The following is a 20,591-nucleotide window of genomic DNA, read 5'->3' as shown; positions in this document are numbered from 1 at the left end:
GAGCCGTGGTCGGCCCGGCAGCAGCGTCACCTCTCGGCCGTGTCCGAGTACACGACGGACATCCAGCACGTCGCGGGGAAGGACAACCCGGTTGCGGATTGCCTTTCCCCGGCCGTCGCCCACGCAGTCCACCTCGGCATCGACTATGCCCGGATGGCAGCGGACCAGGCCGCTGACCCCGACGTCCAGGCCTTGCGGACCGCCGTCACGGGCCTCCGCGTCACCGAGGTGCCGTTCGACGGCGCGGGCGCGGCCCTCTTGTGCGACGTCTCCCTCGGGCGTCCTCGCCCCATTGTGCCCGCGGGCTGGCAGCGCCAGGTGTTTGACGCCATCCACGGCCTGTCCCACCCGGGCGCGAGGGCCTCCCAAAGGCTGATCGCCGACAAGTTCGTCTGGCATGGCCTCCGGAAGGCCGTCCGCGGCTGGGCCAGGACATGCCTCGCGTGCCAGCGCGCCAAGGTGCACCGGCACACCCAGGCCCCGTCGGCCCCGTTCACGGTGCCGGAACGCCGGTTTGACCACGTCCACGTGGACCTGGTGGGACCTCTGCCCCCCTCGCGGGGTTTCACCCACGTCCTCACCATGGTGGACCGCACCACCCGGTGGCCGGAGGCCGTGCCCTTGGCGTCGACAACGGCGGCCGATGTCGCGCAGGCTTTCATCGCCACCTGGGTCGCCCGGTTCGGCGCCCCCTCAGACATCTCATCCGACCGCGGCCCCCAGTTCACCTCGGAGCTCTGGGGGGCGGTTGCGCAGGGGCTCGGGGTCCGGCTGCACCGAACCACGGCCTACCACCCCCAGGCTAACGGCCTGTGTGAGCGATTTCACCGCTCATTGAAGGCCGCGCTCCGGGCCACCCTCCGCGACGGCGGCTGGGTCGACAGGCTCCCCTGGGTCCTGCTGGGCCTCCGGACGGCGCCCAAGGAGGACCTGCGCGCATCCGCGGCGGAGTTGGTCTTCGGGCAACCGCTGCGGGTGCCGGGCGAGTTCCTCCCCGACTCCACGGCACCATGGTCCGCGGCACAGCAGCGCTCCGCTCTGCAAGAGACCGCCCAGAGGTTCGCCCCGGTGCCAACGGCATGCCACGGGCACCCACCGACGCACGTCGCCCCGGAGCTTCGCACGGCGGAGTACGTCTTCGTCCGCCACGATGCCCATCGGACACCACTGCGGCCCCCGTACGACGGGCCTTTCCGCGTGCTGGAGACCGGGGCGAAGCACTTCACCCTGGACATCGGCGGTACTCCTGACCGCGTTTCGGTAGACCGCCTCAAGCCGGCCCACCTCGATGTGGACCATCCACCGCCAGTGGCCCGACCCCCACGTCGGGGCCGCCCTCCTGCGGGCGGACCCCCGGCACCGCCCAGCCCCGCCGCCACGGCGCCCCCCGGTCCTGCACCCATCCCAGGGGCAGCCAGGGGCATCCCACCTGGTATCCCTGCACCCCGGACGCCGCCGATCGCCAGGGGGCGCTTCGGCCGGGTCATTCGACTGCCCCACAAACTGGCCCTCCAGGTGCGCGGGAATTCTGGGGGGGCGCGTGTGGCGGACACAAAAGCCCACTGGCGTGGTGACATCATTCCACGCACCAAGTGGGCGGTGGCCACGCCCGAGGGGTAGGCGTGGCCTCATGCTATACACCGGGCGACCAGCCCGGAGGAGTTCAGTGTTACAGTGTAGTCTTACAATAAAGACGTTTATATGTTACCGCTTGTCCGCTTCCTCCTTGCTCACAAGCAGCGCGTGTAACGCCGCGCTTTAATATCAACATTTACCTCAGCGAATGTCAATCGCGGTGTCAGTATTTGATGAACTTATAAAGACTTCGGTGACTTATAAGTGTGACCAGCATGTGCACGGGATTCTTCCCAGAAGAATGAGTGGTCGCATTAGCTTGTACGACTTAAAATGAGCGAGTTTTGTTTTGACGTTTGGGCCAGTTTTACATGTTGTATCCCTAAGGAATGAAACGAACGTTTTTCCAGGCTTACAATTTTATTTGAAGTCACACATGCCTCAAAATACACTCATTTATATAGAATTGAACGCTGAATCCAAAAATGTAAGTGAAATTGTCTTCTTTTTTTTAAACATTATCTTCTATATATTCTAAATATATATCTGTGCAGTGTCTGTCTTGTGTTGTCTTGTCTTGTATCGTCACTGAACTACTCCCTCAAACTTTTGTGAAATCGTACTATTCCAACTTGACCCACGGCGGGGGTATGCGCTCAACTGAGTGGTGTTCTAGTTTTATAAAGCGTCTATCGAGCCTGGAACAACGTGTACAAAATACTTCCTCAAATTGCTAGAAAATAGCAATTCAAAAAATTGTACACGTTATTGCTATGTAGAGGTGCCATCACCGTTCCCTGCCACTAATAAGGTATTTGTAAAAATTTCACTTGGCATCCCTTTGGCAGTTTGCCATTCACCTGGAAGACAGGCAAGATAACCGGAGATCGATGAAAGTTTAGAATAGGGATAATGAAGCGCGGTGCTACGCGCGCTACTTGTTTAGCAAGGAGGAAGCGGACAACGCGGTAGGTTCAAAGAGTCTTTATTACAAGAGCTCCACTGTAGCACTGGAGCGCTCCGGGCTCCGCGCCCGGTGTATATCCCGCGGCCACGCCTACCCCTCGGGCGTGGCCGCCGCCCACTTGGTGCGCGGAATGATGCCATCACGCCAGTGAGCTTTCGGGTCCGCCACACACGCCCCCCCAGAATTCCCACGCACCTGGAGGGCCAGTTTGCGGGGCAAACGGATGACCCGGCCGAAGCGCCCTCTGGCGACTGGCGGCGTCCGGGGTGCAGGGATGCCAGCTGGGATGCCTCCGGCTGCACCCGGGATGGGTGCCGGACCGGGGGGCGGCGTGCGACGGGGCTGGGCGGTGCCAGGGGTCCGCCCGCAGGGGGGCAGCCTCGACGCGGGGGCCGAGCCACCGGCGGTGGGTGGTCCACGTCGAGGTGGGCCGGCTTGAGGCGATCCACTGAGACGTGGTCGGGAGTACCGCCGATGTCCAAGGTGAAATGTTTCACCCCGGTCTCCAGCACGCGGAAAGGCCCGTCATACGGGGGCCGCAGTGGTGTCCGGTGGGCGTCGTGCCGGACGAAGACGTACTCCGCGGTGCGAAGCTCCGGGGCGACGTGCATAGGTGGGTGCCCGTGGTGCGCCGTCGGCACCGGGGCGAACCTCCGGCCGGTCTCCTGAAGCGCGGAGCTGCGCCGCGGGGTCGGGGAGGAACTCGCCCGGCACGCGCAGCGGTTGTCCAAAGACCAACTCCGCCGCGGATGCGCGCAGGTCGTCCTTGGGCGCCGTCCGGAGGCCCAGCAGGACCCAGGGGAGCCTGTCGACGCAGCCGCCGTCGCGGAGGGTGGCCCGGAGCGCGGCCTTCAACGAGCGGTGGAACCGCTCGCACAGGCCGTTGGCCTGGAGGTGGTAGGCCGTGGTTCGGTGCAGCTGGACCCCGAGCCCCTGCGCGACCGCCCCCCAGAGCTCCGAGGTGAACTGGGGGCCGCAGTCGGACGAGATGTCCGAGGGGGCGCCGAACCGGGCGACCCAGGTGGCGATGAACGCCTGCGCGACGTCAGCCGCCGTCGTCGCCGCCAAAGGCACGGCCTCCGGCCACCGGGTGGTGCGGTCCACCATGGTGAGGCCATGGGTGAAACCCCGCGAGGGGGGCAGAGGTCCCACCAGGTCCACGTGAACGTGGTCGAACCTACGTTCCGGCACCGTAAACGGGGCCAATGGGGCCTGGGTGTGTCAGTGCACCTTCGCGCGCTGGCACGCGAGGCACGTCCTGGTCCAGCCGTGGACGGCCTTCCGGAGGCCATGCCAGACAAACTTGTCGGCGACCAACTTCTGGGAGGCCTTTGTGCCCGGGTGGGACAGGCCGTGGATGGCGTCAAAAACCTGGCGCTGCCAGCCCACGGGCACGATGGGGCGAGGCCGCCCGAGGGAGACGTCGCACAAGAGGGCCGTGCCCGCGCCGTCGAACGGCACCTCGGTGACGCGGAGGCCCGTGACGGCGGTCCGCAAGGCCTGGACGCCGGGGTCGGCGGCCTGGTCCGCCGCCATCAGGGCATAGTTGATGCCAAGGTGGACTGCGTGGGCGACGGACCGGGAAAGGCAATCCGCCACCGGGTTGTCCTTCCCCGCGACGTGCCGGATGTCCGTCGTATATTCGGGCACGGCCGAGAGGTGACGCTGCTGCCGGGCCGACCACGGCTCGGCGACCTTGCCCATCGCGAAGACCAGTGGCTTGTGGTCGACGAAGGCCGTGAACGCACGGCCCTCGAGCAGATGGCGGAAGTGCCTGACCGCCAGGTGAAGCCCGAGCAACTCGCAGTCGAAGGTACTATAATGGCGTTCCGGCGGGCGAAGCTGCCGGCTGAAGAACGCCAGCGGTTGCCAGGCACCACACACCCATTGCTCGTGCACCGCGCCCACCGCGTAGTCCGAGGCGTCGGTGGTGAGGGCGATCAGTGCATCGGGCGCCGGGTGCGCGAGCATGGTGGCGTTAGCCAAGGCGAGCTTCGCGCCCGCGAACGCCGCTTCCATCTGCTCGGTCCAGGTAACGTCACCTTTGCCCGGCTTCCCTCGGAGGGCCTCGTGCAAGGGGCGCAGGAGCTGGGCGATACGGGGCAGGAACCGATGGTAAAAATTTACCATGCCCAGGAACTCCTGGAGCCCCTTGATCGTGCGGGGGCACGGAAACCCCTTCACCGTCTCCACCTTGGCCGGTAGGGGGACGGCCCCGTGCCTGGTGACGCAGTGCCCCAAAAAGTCGATGCCGGCGACGCCGAACCGGCACTTGGCGGGGTTCACGATGAGGCCATGCTGGCCCAGGCGTTCGAAAAGCGTGCGGAGATGGTGAAGGTGCTCTTCGCGGGACACGCTGGCGACGAGGATGTCGTCCAGGTAGACGTACAGAAAATCCAAGTCGCGCAAGACGCTGTCCATTAGTCGCTGGAACGCCTGAGCCGCATTCTTCAAACCGAAGGGCATCCGAAAAAATTCGAAAAGTCCGAATGGCGTGATGACCGCCGTCTTCGGGATGTCCTCCGGCCTGATGGGGACCTGATGGTAGCCGCGTATGAGGTCCACCTTTGAAAAGAAGGACATGCCCGTCAACCGGGCGGAGAGGTCCTGGATGTGGGGGACGGGGTAGCGGTCGGGGGTGGTGGCGTGGTTGAGGCGCCGGTAGTCCCCGCACGGTCACCATCCCCCGCCGTGCTTTGGCACGATGTGGAGTGGCGACGCCCAAGCACTCTCGGAGCGCCGCACGATGCCGAGCCGCTCCAGCATAGTGAACTCCGCTTTAGCTACTGCGAGCTTCGTCGGCTCGAGGCGGTGTGCCCGGGCGTAGACCGGTGGCCCGGCGGTGGGGATGTGGTGTTCCACCCCGTGCTTGACGGCCCCCGCCGAGAAGGTGGGCCGCGTAAGGGCCGGGAAGCTGGCGAGGAGGCGGGTGAATTCGTCCGCTGCCGGAAGCATACAAACTAACCTCGCCGGGACCGAACCGCTCAGCAAGCCGCTTGGCGAGCCGCTCAGTGAGCCGCTCAACGAGCTGCTCAGCGCGCAAGCAAGCGAGCTGAACATTTCAGCCTGGACAAGGCGTCTGTTCTTCACATCTACCAACAACCCGTTTGCACAGAGGAAGTCCGCACCGAGCAGTGCCATGGGGACACTAGCGGTTACGAACGTCCACGTGAAGCGTTGCCTTCCGAACCGCAGGGAGAGGCAGCGCTTCCCAAATGTGCGTATGGGTGTTCCGTTCGCGGCAAGCAATGCGGGGCCCCGGCCCGCGGTTCGCTTGTCGGACGTAGAGGCAGGGATAACGCTCACCTGTGCACCCGTGTCACATTGGAAACGGCACCCGGACAAGGTGTCCGTCATAAAAAGAAGGCTGCCGGAATGGCCGACGCTCAGGGCCGCTACCGAGCGCCGGCTTTGTAGTTTCCCGACTTGCTGAAGGAGCATGGCGGGCAACAATTCCTCGCCTTGTGGCCAAACCTGGTGTGGAAATGGCACCAGGTTTGCGGCGAAGGCGGAGGCCGCGGTTTTCGCGGTGGTGGTGGGCGTGGCGTGGCGGCGGCCACGCGGTGTGCATCAGCCTCGAGATCCACGAGGTGTGGTGCATCAGCATCAGGGTCAGCCTCGGGATGCGCGACGGCCGCGCCAAAACTCGCCTGCGTGTCCAAAGCCGCGAAGAACTTGTCGGCCTTGGCAGCGAGAGCTCGGGGTTCCGTCGTCGCAGAACCGGCCAACGCGAGGCGTACTCGTGCCGGCAGCTGGCGTCGAAATAACACCCGGAATAGAGCGTTCGGGGTTTTGTCGCCCATCAGCGACAGCATATGGTCCATGCGGACCGACGGTCGCGTGTCACCGAGTTCGGGGAGGTCCAGGAGGCGGTCGGCCCGTGCGTCCACCGTGAGGCCGAACGTGGCGAGGAGGAGACGCTTGATCGCCTCGTACCTGCCGTCGGCCGGTGGGTTCCTCAGGACCGACACGACGCGGGTGGCCGTGCCGGGCCTGAGGGAGGCGACCACGTGGCAGTACATGGTCTCGTCCACCGTGATGCCTCGAAGTCGGAACTGGGCTTCTGCCTGCAGGAACCAAACTTCAGCTTGAGCCTCCCAGAACTCGGGGAGTTTGATTGTGACCGCGTTGGTTGCCATTGCTGTGGCGGGTTCGGGTGGTCAGCGACGGCTGACCAGAACGTCGGAGCGTCACCAATGAAGCGCGGTGCTACGCGTGCTACTTGTTTAGCAAGGAGGAAGCGGACAACGCGGTAGGTTCAAAGAGTCTTTATTACAAGAGCTCCACTGTAGCACTGGATCACTCCGGGCTGCGTGCCCGGTGTATATCCCGTGGCCACGCCTACCCCTCGGGCGTGGCCGCCGCCCACTTGGTGCGCGGAATGATGCCATCACGCCAGTGAGCTTTCGTGTCCGCCACAATAAGACAATTTCCAAAGAAGCTGTGGCTCGGGCTCCAATTGTGCACAGGAAGTAACCAACTGTCATAGTGATAGATCTTTGGTGTTATTACAAGGGACATCACCATCAGTTTACACGAGGCCCCATTAGTTGCGTTTAGTGGCTCAAGAGTAGGAGTGGCACAACTTTTCACAAACCGGCTGGCGAGGCCTCAAGTTTGTGTGTTCACACTGAATATGTAAACGATCGAAAACTCCGCTCGGAGCAGACATGGGTATCGAACGCACCGCACCAAAGAGGAACCCAATCTTCACTCACTCAACCACCGAGCGACTATTTTACTGAGAAAATCCATGCAATGAAATCATTACAATGAGAACATGGACAATATTGGAGCTCCATCAGATATTAAAATCCTGCAGATATTTTAGGCATAAAATATATGTCCTTGGCATACACTTGTCTTTGGCAAACGGATTGCATGATTAGACACGGCATGTTCAAAGTAATTCTACAGAAAGGTTTTGTGCACAAGTCACACACAGAAACACTTTTAGATGAAGGGGCACTGAATTACTTTAAAATGTTTTTGTTTTTGACCATGGCATGTTGGTCCTGGTAAAAGAGCAGTTGTAAATTGTTAACATGGTTCAGTGGACAAGGCAGGAACATTACAATGTATTATCTCCTGATGGACTGCATCCATTTGAGGTGAGTCGGGAGTCCATTCATGCATCCATTCTCCTTTTGCTTAAATATTCCAATTCCTGGTGAGTCTATCTATTTATTATGTACTCAGAATGGCAGAATTATCGATCCCACCCTACCTTATAATTAGTACATGGCTTTCTAATATATTTATTATGTACTCAGAATGGCAGAATTATTGCTCCCACCCTACCTTATAATTAATACATGGCTCGCTCTGTCTCTCTCTGTCTCTCTCTCTCTCTGTCTCTCTCTCTGTCTCTCTCTCTCTCTCTCTCTGTCTGTCTGTGTCTCTGTCTGTGTGTCTCTCTGTCTGTGTGTCTCTGTCTCTCACAAACTGTATGTAACAAGTATATGGCTCTGAAATCACATACTAAAAGTCAGTTTAAATAACCCCTTCACCATGGTTATGCTGAACCACCTTTATAGGACATTTTCCCCCGCAGAGCGGGGGGTTGGCCTTTTTCAGGCCAACAATGTTTTATGGCCGGAGCTCTTCCTGCCGCCAACCCTGTTAGTTGCCTCTTGCGACACACAGGGAATTACCAGTGAACTGGTACTCAATTTGCCGACCTCGGAAGGATGGCAGGCTGAGTCAACCCCCCTGGCATTAATTCAGCGATCGACCGGGATTCAAACCCAGGATCCTAGGATCCCAAGCTGGCACCCTAACCGCTAAGCCAACACCAGGCTCTATTGTTTTATCTATTGTTTTTGCTCATCTATTGTTTTTGTTCCGAGCCCCTCCGGACAAGGTCAGAGATGGGGGATATTAAAACGAGCTCCTTCCGATAGACCGATCATCCGTCCATGTACTTTTGTGTGTGCGACATTTCAAAAACCGTTGACATTTAGCTTTCATATTGCAGATATCTATTCCTCATGACAATTCCCCAACCTGATTAGATCATGGCTATGATTGGCTGAATTCTGTTTCGATGACAACCATCTTGGTAACCAGGCTGGTGACATGATATTTCAAAAACTGTTGAACATTTAGCTTTCATATTACACAGATCCTTATACCTTATATCTTATTTTATATTTTTATACCTCATATCCTATTCCTTATACCACCCAAAAGGCAGGGGCCTAGAGTATCAGCTCCTTGTCTTTCATAGTATTAGCTTCATTTCAGTGTCAAATTGAAGACACATTATCTGGCTCTGCCTGCTCCACATTCAGAATCACAAGTCACTCCAAAATAACCTTCTTATATTTGCTTTTCCAGGACAGCAACTAAACCTCATTTTGCTTTCACTTATTTATTTTTGTTGACATCTCTAGTGATTAAAATACCCCATTAACTTGAAATATACATCCAAACATCAAATGATAACCTCTGTCTTTCTCTGTCTCCCTTGACCTGTTTCTATCCCTGCCAGAACATGCAGTGTGGCAGCCTCACAGGCCCAGCATCACCAGCAACTCTAGTCGTGATGACCTCGAATGTGACATCTGCTACATTCCCTTTGACCTTTCTCTGCGGCGGCCAAAGCTGCTTGCGTGCAAGCACATTGTCTGTGCTCGTTGCCTTGTTAAGATTGTGGCTGCAACAAATGTATCCCCCATTGCTGCAGACATTGAAACGCACGTGCCATGCCCTTTTTGCCGACATGGCACCGTTATTCGGGATGCATGTGGGGTCGCGGCATTGCCTGAGGCACAGGCACTGCTGGTCAGGATGCACATGAGGCGGCAACGACTCCGGCTGTATCATCAACATCAAATGTCCGAAATGATCCTTAATACGGAGGGTCTGAACACCTCAACCGCTCCCACCCAAGTCAAAGATGGCCTCATTCCTGATGATGCATCTTCTCTGCTTTTACATCCTGTGATCTGGACCTCACAAGAATCACCACCTCTGAGTGACAGCACCTCGACCACAACAGGAACCATCTTGCAAAGCAGCAGCAGTGGTGATTATGAACAGACCTTCGGCATTAGAGCAGTAACTGCTGCCCTCTCCAGTTCATCAGAAATGAATGATGGTTCTCAACCAATCGAGAGGTCAGAAGGCATGGTCATGATGAGTAGTGGGGAGATACACCATTCGAGTCTTTGTGGCCGTGTACCTCGGATCTTGTTCTGGCTGCTCTGCCTGGTTTACTTCAGCTCATTACCTCTAGGAATCTACCTCCTCGTGATGGAACGGGTCAGCATTGGAGTGGCACTGGTTAACATGTTGCCTGCTACACTTGTCTTGTGCCTCATTTATGGGTTGTGTCGCTGGCTGTGCCAGGAACCTTGTATATGTTGCGTGTTGTGATGAAAAACAATTGTTTTGAGTGTCTTTGATTCAAAATAGCATTGTTAGTGTCCCCCCACCAGGCAACAACAGAAAAAAACATCAGGAACAGGTTTCTCATCAGTGCAATAAATGGAAAGATGGAATTGGTGATATATACATTATCAGTCATACTTCGACAATTTCCTGCATGGTTGATTTGTGTTGCTTTTCACACCACTTTACAAAGAGCATTAACAAGGGATGTTTTGACTCACTTGGACTTTCTCGTGAAGTTTCCCCAGTTTAACGTTCCCCCTGAAGACCAACTTTAAGATGTCCTCTTTCTCCATCTCCAGAGCTCGTGCCTGAAAAACCAAATCAAGGAAACCATTGTTGAAAAGCAAACCTTTGTATTTAGGTTAGTTAATTTGTTCCTATCACTGTAATGCATTGTGACAAATGTAGGTCTTTGAGTTCCCTTTACCATTGGTCCTAACAGATAAAAAGAAACAAAAGCTGTGTGATGTTACTTCCCTGCTGTAGTGATCAAGCCCTCTATGGAAGATTCTCTGCAGCTTACCAGTGATATACGTTATGGACCATTCCCAACATAATTTAAGCATTTAAAAATTTTTTTTTTTATTGTTAGCTTTTCAAAACTAGAGATTCAATCGACTTTTATTTGCAAGATCAAGTTTCAATTTTTCCCAAATTACCATAAATGAAGCATATTAAACCAAATAGAACGAGAACAGCACTCGGTCTAGAGTATACCTCCGCCAGGGTACACAGTTTACGCTGATGGGCCGGATCTGGATCTTCACCAAAATCTAATCGATTCGTCCTTGCCACACAACAACCTGCCCACCAAGTTTCATCCGAATCCGTTCATAACTTTTTGAGATATTGTATTATATATCGTTTTTATCCCTATCATTAAGTCTGGTGTTGACTTAACGGTTAAGGTGGCTGGTTTGAGATCTTGGGGTCCTGAGTTTGAGCCCGTGTCTTGCCGTTTAATTAACATCAGGTCGGTTGACTCAGCCTGTCATCCGGATCTTCACCAAAATCTAATGAAGTCATCCTTGTCACACACCCAACCTATCTACCAAATCTCGTCCAAATCTGTCGACAACCTTTTGAGATATCCTGCTCACAGATAGACAAAAAGACAGACAGGGAGAACACGTGACCTCTGTCCACCTTCGATGGCAGAGGTAATCAGATGTTTGTTGTACTTGGAAATTATTTGTTGATTGCTTTTTGATGAACAAGAAGGACAGCATAATGTAATTATTTGCTTTTGTTTACAAATTGGCAGATTGTTGCAGAATAGGGTGACACGTGTGCTTTGTATTGTTCTTCAATCGAGATTGCCATTATTTTCCTAACTTGATTGAAGGAATGAAGGCAAACATATGGAATTGCTCAGTAAATAGGTGTCGAGTAATATTGCTATTGTTTGAAAGGTTCACCTTGTTTTGTAAGTGGGTCAGTCATGGAGCAGCTTATTACCAAGACACTCGGTAACTAATATATCCATAATTGAGAAACAAAGTTGCTCCATTTCTCAGGATAGAATGGAAGTTTGAGTGGGTGTCGTATTGAGCAAATGCGCATTATGTAATTCCATCTTCGTGATTGGCAGGACCCGCGTATGCACTTTAATGCAGTTGTGCTTATGAACTTGCACAGGTTGTGCTTATCAGGAAGGTTCATCTGTAAGCGAAACAAGGTGAATCATTTGGTTAAAGATTGCCCTGCCTTTGTGGACGACATTACCGTCACATCCTTGCCTGATTTGTTGGATGTTATGCTGCACACCAATTATCCTCACATAACTGTGGTTTATTGCTGCGTAGCAGCAAGATAAATGGTCGAAAGTATTAGGTGTACAGCAGTGACGAATGCGAATTTGGGGACATAATTTGTATTCGTATATTAATTATTCAGGGTAAGTAATAAGTGAGTTACAGCTTGAACAAGCATAGTACCTGCTGATGTGGTTGCTTGGTGTGCTGTGCTATTACTGGCTGGGTGGTGAGATTGCCTTGACGGTTAAAGCATCCACGATCCACGAAACCCAGAATGGGATGGTAAAAAAGTACCACGGACAGGTACCATTCGCTATGCACATGAGAATAATGTATCATGGCGGATGCAAATTTAAAGGCGCACTCGCAGCTATGTTTTTTTTTGTTTGTTTTAATGGGATATTGCCCCCCACAAAGCCAGAAGGCCACTCAAGGTGGGGTCTATGCAAAGAAAATAAAAGCACAACAACCAGCCCCTTGGATTGAAACAAGACAAATATAAAAAGATGTCTCTTCACAGAGCAAAAAGGGTTGGGAGGGGTTAACTAGTCTGCTTCGAGACAACAGTGCTTCTACCCCCATTTTTGGTAGATTGCCGACCAAGGCTAACGAGCTCAACCTGCCGGGGTTTGAAATCAGAGTTGTCTTTCTCCGAGGCAGATTGCTGACCAATGCTAACGAGAACCACCCACCCGGGTTTAGGATCATAGCTGTCCTTCTCCTAGGCAGATTGCAGATCAAGGCTAACGAGTTTCACCTACCCGGAGCAAGCCTGGTTTTAAGGCGCCAGACACCCACCTTTCACACCTCCGCATTTAGTTAAAAACAGGGCTCGGCCCGAGAAGCCATGCGGTAGGAGTTTGATTAGGAGAGGCTAACTGAGGAGCACACCATATGGGATATTTTATGGATGGGGAGTTGTTCAGTTCTCCACCACCATCCCTGTCATTCCTAACCGTTTGAGTTGGCCAGACAGAAGCCAAACAGTTCAATCTTGGTTTCATCAGACCACAGAATCTTGTTTCTCACAGCCTGAGAGTCCTTCAGGTGCTTTTTTGCAAACTCCAAGCGGGCTTTCATGTGTCTTTCACTGAGGAGAGGCTTCTGTCTGGCCACTCCGCCATAAAGCCCAGATCGGTGGCGTGTTGCAGTGATGGTTGTCCTTCTGGAAGTTTCTCCCATCTCCACACAGGATCTCTGGAGCTCAGCCAGTGTGACCATCGGGTTCTTGGTCACCTCTCTTACCAAGGCCCTTCTCCCCCGATTGCTCAGTTTGGCCGAGCGGCCAGCTCTAGGAAGAGTCCTGGTTGTTCCAAACCTCTTCCATTTAAGAATTATGGAGGCCACTGTGCTCTTGGGAACCTTCAATGCAGCAGAGATTTTTTTTGTAGGCTTCCCCAGATCTGTGCCTCGGCACAATCCTGTCTCTGAGCTCTGCAGGCAGTTCCATCGACCTCATGACTTGGTTTTTGCTCTGATATGCATCGTCAGCTGTGAGACCTTATATAGATAGACAGGTGTGTGCCTTTCCAAATCATGTCCAATCAATTGAATTTACCGCAGGTGGACTCCAATCAAGGTGTATAAACATCTCAAAGATGATCAAGAGAAATGGGAGGCACCTGAGCTAAATTTCAAGTGTCATAGCAAAGGGTATGAATACTTATGTCAATGTGATATTTCAGTTTTTTCTTTTAAATAAATTTGCAAAACTTTCTAAAATCCTGTTTTCTCTTTGTCATTATAGGGTATTGAGTGTAGATTTATGAGGGAAAAAATGAATTTAAACGATTTCAGTATAAGGCTGCAACATAACAAAATGTGAAAAAAGTAAAGGGGTCTGAATACTTTCTGAATGCACTGTAGCCAACAACATCAGTCGGGATGCTAATCAGTGGGAGAGAATAGCCCCATCAGTCCCGACCTTAACATCATAGAAGCTGTCTGTGATTCTTTGGAAAGGAAGAAAAATGAAAAAATACCAAAAATCAAAAGAATAATTATGGGAAACATTGCAGAATTCATGGAACAACCAACCTCCCAATGGAATTTCAGGTGTTCTCACACCTGCTTTCCTGGTAGGTGCTCTCAGCCTTTATACACTTTAGTGGCCCAATTTTGTTTCTGCCAGCAAGCGCAATGACTGTAGTGTCACATCCAGAAACTTACATGTCAATTCTGGCATTTCAGAAGTTTTCGTTTCTTTCGATCCTTCCTCGTATTACGTTGTTCGTTAACTGAATAAAAATGCATCCGATATTGTAATAACCAGTATCCTCAAGGTTCATTACTCCCGCCAGGGAGTAATGCATTCGATCGTGTCCGTGTGTGTTCGTGTGTTTGTGAACAAGATATCTGGAAACGTTCTGAACGGATTTGGATCAAAGTTGGTGGGATGACTGCCCTTGGGATAAGGAAGAATTGATTAGTTTTTGGTGAAGCTCAAGATATTGTTCCGGATCCAGGAATTTTTTGAAGGATTGTTTACCATTGGAAGACACGGCTCATTTTTTTTTTTAACATTATCTTATATGTATTCTATATTTAACATTGTGATATGAAAATAGTTTTCATATTTGTTGTAAATGTAGTTTAAACTCGTGGTTATGCGTTAGAGTGGTGTATTTTGTTAGCAGCGTCGTCTTCAAGGTTCTTTTTCTTTCTTTCTAATAAAGACATATTCTGTTATTTTAAAACCACCAAAGTGTGTATTAGGTTTCCCCGTTTCATAAAATGTATCGGTTGATACGTATAATGCTTTAAAACTGTTTTTTTGTTTTGTTTGTTTTTTACCTCAGAAGAGATATCAACATTGACCTCAGCGAATGTCAATCGCGGTGTCAGTATTTGATGAACTTATAAAGACTTAGGTGATTTATAAGTGTGACAAGCATGTGCACGGGATTCTTCCCAGAAGAATGAGTGGTCGCATTAGCTTGTACGACTTAAAATGGCGGCCAACCCAGTTTTAGGACCGGCAGAGAAGACAACTGAGAAGGAAGTTAAGGAAGCGATAAAAGCAATGAAGGGTAGAAAAGCGGGAGGGGAGACGGGAGTTGTGGGAGATATGTTGAAGGCAGCAGGAAGTTGGGGTGTGAAGAGAATGACAGAGATCTGTAATCTGGTGGTGAAAGAAGGCCGCATTCCAGTGAATTGGTAACTGAGTACCCTCGTCCCTCTATACAAGGGGAAAGGTGACCCTCTGGAGTGTGGCTTGTACCGAGCGATAAAGTTATTGGAGCATGGAATGAAGGTATTGGAAAGGGTGTTGGAGAGGAGGATAAGGAAGAAAGTGAAGATCGACGAAATGCAGTTTGGATTCATGCCAGGAAGAGGAACGACAGACGCGCTTTTCATTGTGAGGCAGTTGCAGGAGAAGTACATGGAGAAGAGGAAGAAGTTGTTTCTTGGGTTTGTTGATCTGGAGAAAGCATTCGATCGGGTTCCACGCAAAGTATTGACATGGGCATTGAGGAAGTTAGGAGTGGAGGAATGGTTGATCAGAGTAGTGATGGCAATGTACAAAAGAGCGCGCACAGCTGTAAGGACGAAAGACGGGAACAGTGGTGAGTTTGAGGTGAAGGTGGGAGTGCATCAGGGGTCGGTACTAAGTCCACTACTATTTGTAGCTGTGATGGAGGTGCTGGCTCAGAACGTAAAGGAGGGTTTACCGTGGGAGTTGTTGTATGCAGATGATCTGGTGTTGATTGCGGAAAGTATGGATGGACTGAAGGAAAAGATGAACAGGTGGAAGGAATGTGTGGAGACAAAAGGTCTGAAGGTGAATATCGGAAAGACGAAGGTGATGGCAAGTGGTAAAGCATGTGGTGAGGTGGAAAGAACTGGGAAGTGGCCCTGTGCTGTGTGTAGGAAGGATGTCGGAGTGAACTCCATTCAGTGTACAATGTGCGCTGAGTGGGTTCATCAAAAATGTAGTGGTCTGAGAGGGTCATTAACCAGTGTGGCAGCTACATTCAAATGTAAGGTGTGCACAGAGGGAGCTGCAGATGGAGGAAATGTTGAGTTGGATCTTGGAGACGGCGTGAAGCTGGAAGGTGTGAAAACATTTTGCTACCTCGGAGACATGCTGAATGGAGAAGGTGGATCAGACTCGGCAACGGTTGCTCGAGTGGGATGTGCATGGAAGAAGTTTCGGGAATTGAGTGGCATGCTGATGATGAGGGGAGTGTCGTTGAAGCTGAAGGGAAAGGTGTTTGCTGCATGTGTGAGAAGTGTTATGATTTATGGGAGCGAGACATGGGTAATGAACGTAGAGCAGCAACGAAGGTTGGAAAGGGTGGAAATGCGAATGGTTCGACGGATGTGCGGAGTATCGTTGAGAGAGAGAGGAAGACAAATGATAAATTGCGAAAGATGATGGGAATAGAGCCTGTGATTGATGCTGTGAAGAGGAACAGGTTGAGATGGTCTGGTCATGTGTTGAGGAAGGATGAAAGTGACTGGTTGAGAAGAGTGATGGAAATGAATGTAGAAGGAAGTAGAAGACGGGGAAGACCGAGAAAGACTTGGCTAAAGATGGTGGAAGAAGAAATGCGGGCAAGGGGGTTAACAAGGAGAGATGCAGAAAATAGGGAAAAATGGAGAAGATCTTCATGGGGACCGCAAGGCTAACCCCCGCTCTAGCAGGGAAAATGGCCTTTTAAAATGCATGTTGTTGTTGTTGTTTGACTTAAAATGAGCGAGTTTTGTTTTGACGTTTGGGCCAGTTTTACATGTTGTATCCCTAAGGAATGAAACGAACGTTTTCCTGGCTTACAATTTTATTTGAAGTCACACGTGCCTCAAAATACACTCACTTATATAGAATTGAACGCTGAATCCGAAAATGTAAGTGAAATTGCCTTGTTGTTTTTTAACATTATCTTCTATATATTCTAAATATATATCTGTGCAGTGTCTGTCTTGTGTTGTCTGTCTTGTGTTGTCACTGAACTACTCCCTCAAACTTTTGTGAAATCGTACTATTCCAACTTGACCCACGGCGGGAGTATGCGCTCTACTGAGTGGCGTTCTAGTTATGTCATGTTTTCTGCCCCTAAGGTTTCAGCCATTTGGTATCACATCTATGCCAATCCCGTTAACTCAAGCAATTTACTGGCTAGCAATTTATTTTTACCTCCGCATCAAAGGTGGATGGAGGTTATGTTTTCACCCCTGTCTCTGTTTGTCTCTTTGTGAAAAAGATATCACAAAAAGTTGTGGATGTATTTGGACGAAACTTGGTGGAGATGTTAGGTTTGTGACAAGGAAGAAATGGTTCAATTTTGGTGAAGATCCAGATCCGGATCAGGCAAGTAGAATTTTTAAAGTGATTCTTCACCATTGAGTGATAGGGCCAAAAACGATAAATAGCAGGATATCGCAAAAAGTTGTGGACGGATTGGAACAAAACTTGGTGGACTGGTTGGGTGTGTGACAAGGACCAGTAGATTCGATTTTGGTGAAGATCTGAATATGGATTCAGATACGAGAACTATTCAATTTCTAAGTGATTCTTCACCATTGAGAGATCGGGCCAAAAGCGATATATAACATGATATTTAAAAAAAGTTATGGGCAAGTTATGACTAAACGTGGTGCACGAGTTGGTTAGGTGACGAGAACAAGCCGATTAGATTTTGGTTCACGTCTGAATCCAGACCCGGCCTATCAGTGGGATACAAAACAAACTGTTCAGCCTGGCGTACGTATGCGCTCTACCGAGTGCCGTTCTAGTTCTTTTAAGTACTATATCTTATTATTCCATTGAAATTAATTATAAAGGGATGTGCATGTTCAGTTAGATTAACTTGCACAACTCACATATCAAAGACCATGCAGCATTCTCTGCCAAACACCACATATGCCTCCAGTGTATGAGGTTAACAGATGAAGTTTGTTTGTTTGGTATTTATTTATTTTAATGATCAGGGAGGAGGAAAGGATGAGGGAGGCAGAGAAAGAGAAATTAAAGTTGAGGATCAGGCGTGGCATTGGGGATAGACAGGGAGACCGAAAGATGGAAAGACAATATTTTCATATAAATATTGTTTTTTTTGTTAAACAAAAAACAAAAACTAAACAGATGTATTTGTTTGGCATAAGAGGAGAAATTAGAAATAAATAAATAAAGATAAGAAGAAAACAGTTAGAGGTGGGAAGAAGGGGAAGGAACCATGACCGCATGGAAAATGTATGATTAATGATTAACACCAACTCTTACGATGTCTCTCCGAAAAGACCGACTGGACAACCCTCCCATCCACTTTCTGAATAATCCTCTCCAAGAAGTTCTGTCACTCAAGCTTTTGGGTCTCACTATCTGCCATGATCTTTCCTGGGAAAACCACATTTCAAATCTGGCCTCCAAAGCCAGTCGCCGACTGGGCATCCTCCGTCGTGCGAAGTCCTTCCTTGGCACACCTGAGCTCCTCACCACATACAAGGCTTTTATCCGCAGCTCAATGGAATACTGCTCTCCCCTCTGGGCTGGTGCTCCTGCCTCACACCTAGCTCGCCTTCACGCTGTTGAAACCAAAGCATTCAGAATCATTGGAATCTCCCGCGATGAAGCTAACTCCAAGGGCCTCTCACCCACTCACCGCAGGCAGGTTGGTGGTCTTTCCGTCTTCTACCGACTCCTCTCTGGGCTTGCCCCCCCCAGCTCTCTCTGGGCTCTGTCCCGCAAATATTCCTACAGGTCGCACAAGATCTGCCTGCAACCCTCTTATGGTTAAACTGCCAAAATCAAGACTCTCTGCTCACCTTCACTCCTTCATTCCTCTTTTCTCCCGCCTCTGGAACAAACTCCCTCACTCTCTTCAATCCCACTCCACACTCCAAGTCTTTAAAACAGCTGTTCACCACCATCTCTTATCTTCCCCCATCCAAAACCTTGATCTTTTCTACCCCCGCTAATTTCACCCCAATTCCACTTTTTTGAAATACCAACTTCTGTCCAGGAAGTCCTTGGTGTCCTTGTGTTTTATACTTCTCCCTCCCCCCCCCCCCCCCCTTCCCATGGGCCCTCTCCCTTCCACACATCTCCCTGCTCTCGGATGTTGTGTTTGTGTGCTGCCCCTTCTCCCCATCTTGTCTTCCGCTCCCTCTTTTGGGGTATTTTGTTTGTCTGGTTGATTTGTTTGTGAAGTAAATGTTAGCTCTTTCACGAGGCTCGATTCAGTATACAAAAAAGAAAAAAAAGAAAAAAGAAAGACATGGAGATTTGCAAAGAAACAAACGAAGATACCAACACAAAGCTGGTCGATAGATAGCTCGTTCTAAAGCATTTGCACTGTGGCTTCACTAATTTTTGTTTCATACTTTATGGCTTGAGGGCACATGGTGAATTTAAAATAGGAATACTCTTTATTAAGCAGGCACAGTACCATTGCCAGGAAGTATTCTTTCTCCATCATTGTTCTCTCCGACACAGCAACTAGAATGCCCAGGTGCTGTGAGGCTAGAGTTGCCTCTCCGCGTGCCTCCTCGGCATCTCTGCGTGCTTGAGCCAGCCTCCTCCTCAGCCGCCTCGATCCATGAAAAATGAAACGAGAAATATTGCCTTCGTGTCCACCATTGTACATACAGTACAAGAATACATGTTTTTGGGAGCGATAAGGAATTTCCATGACTAGTAATACCCATTCCACCCAGTATCGATATATTACGTCAATGCTCCCTCCCTCTGGCAGGGGTCAGTGGTTAAACAATTTGAACTATTTATTGTGTGCGGGTGAATATTACAAGTAGTCTCCCCACCCTTGTGAGAGGAAGGGGGTGAGGGGAGGGGTTATTTCAAGGCCGTGACCTGACCAAGGGTAAGCCCGTGCACGTACATCAAATTTGGTCCAGATTAGCCAAGCAGTTTTTGATTCTACAAGGTTCAGACATAAATACGCACCCACATAGAGGAATACTGCAATTTTCTTACGCTTGCTCGAAAGACTTTTATTGTACAAGGGGAAGTGCTCTGGTCAGATTAATATGATGTGAGGAAGAAAGTGCAAAATTAAATTAAAAGCTGGACTGATATGAGAGAGGGTTAAGTTACAGGATATATGGAAGGTGCAGAAGGTCGGGGAATATGTTCAACGACACAAAGTTGTAAGAGGTGCTTACATACTATCATGTTCACCGCTGGAATTAACACCTCTGGTGATGGATGGCCAACCGAGCTTTAACTCCGAGGCATTCACCCAAACTATGGCGGTGTTATTTATACGCGAGAGGGTGGAGGGTGACGAGGCTTACCTGCACGGATTTCACTTGGGCGTCCTTGAACCCACGCCTCCAATTAAACATGACAGAAGAGAAATTAAATTTAACAAACAATGGGTTTAATAAAATGAATGCCTGGGAACAAAGAAATGACTGTAAAACTAATTCCTAATTGAGACGTCTCCACACTGACTCATGAAAAGACACAGGGATAAATAACTGAATGCCGATAAAAGCACACCGCCGTCATGAAGCCAATACCACCGGGATCAGAGAGAAGGATGCATCCGCTTTTCATGCAGCCATCTCCGTCGAGAGCACAGGGAGAGAGAGATGCGTCCACCTGCAATGAATGTCCCAACCAAGAGAGACGTGCAACTGCACGCTATGAAAACCCAGAGCAAAGAGAGAGTAAATGCGTCTGCACGCTATGAATGTCGGAACCAAGAGAGAAAATGGCGGGATGACGTTCTATAATGACGTCCGCGCGCGCTCCAATCAACGAGTGCCATTGCATCGCTCCAAGGCCACGACCAATCATCACCTCTTGGGGTGGGGCCTCATGGCCCTTCTGGCCGGCCCTTGTGATGACTCGGCTGGTGGCGTCAGTGGTAGTGTTCGAATGTCTGAATCCGGTCAGCGGTTACGTTATTTAATTTAGGTGCGGAGTGTAT

The 20,591-nt window shown here is 50.8% G+C and overlaps 2 protein-coding genes across 3 annotated transcripts in view; one reads left to right on the top strand and one right to left on the bottom strand.

The window, feature by feature from the left end:
• CEP89 (centrosomal protein 89) overlaps positions 1-20,591 on the bottom strand; it is a 211,511-nt gene that overhangs the window by 42,065 nt on the left and 148,855 nt on the right. Inside the window, exons 14-15 of the mRNA XM_068127073.2 lie at positions 19,086-19,227; positions 10,159-10,248 (exon numbers count right to left, since the gene is read on the bottom strand). Coding sequence (XP_067983174.2) covers positions 10,159-10,248; positions 19,086-19,227 — 232 coding nt within the window. The remainder of the gene's footprint in view (positions 1-10,158; positions 10,249-19,085; positions 19,228-20,591) is intronic.
• The window catches only part of LOC137434252 (E3 ubiquitin-protein ligase RNF182-like), a 142,511-nt gene that overhangs the window by 34,423 nt on the left and 87,497 nt on the right, over positions 1-20,591 (top strand). Inside the window, exon 2 of one of the 2 annotated variants that reach the window (XM_068127074.2) lies at positions 9,036-10,047. The exons of the other annotated variant lie outside the window; for it this stretch is intronic. Within the exon in view, the coding sequence (XP_067983175.2) occupies positions 9,036-9,922 (887 nt within the window). The 3' untranslated portion in view covers positions 9,923-10,047. Of the gene's footprint in view, positions 1-9,035; positions 10,048-20,591 lie in introns of those variants that run through there. 2 annotated transcript variants of the gene reach the window in all.

This window comes from Myxine glutinosa, chromosome 10, assembly GCF_964187855.1.
Source record: "Myxine glutinosa chromosome 10, kmMyxGlut1.1, whole genome shotgun sequence".
Taxonomy (NCBI): Eukaryota; Metazoa; Chordata; class Myxini; order Myxiniformes; family Myxinidae; genus Myxine; species Myxine glutinosa.
The sequence above is the reverse complement of the archived record's forward strand: the minus strand, read 5'-3'. Positions and strand labels throughout refer to the sequence as shown.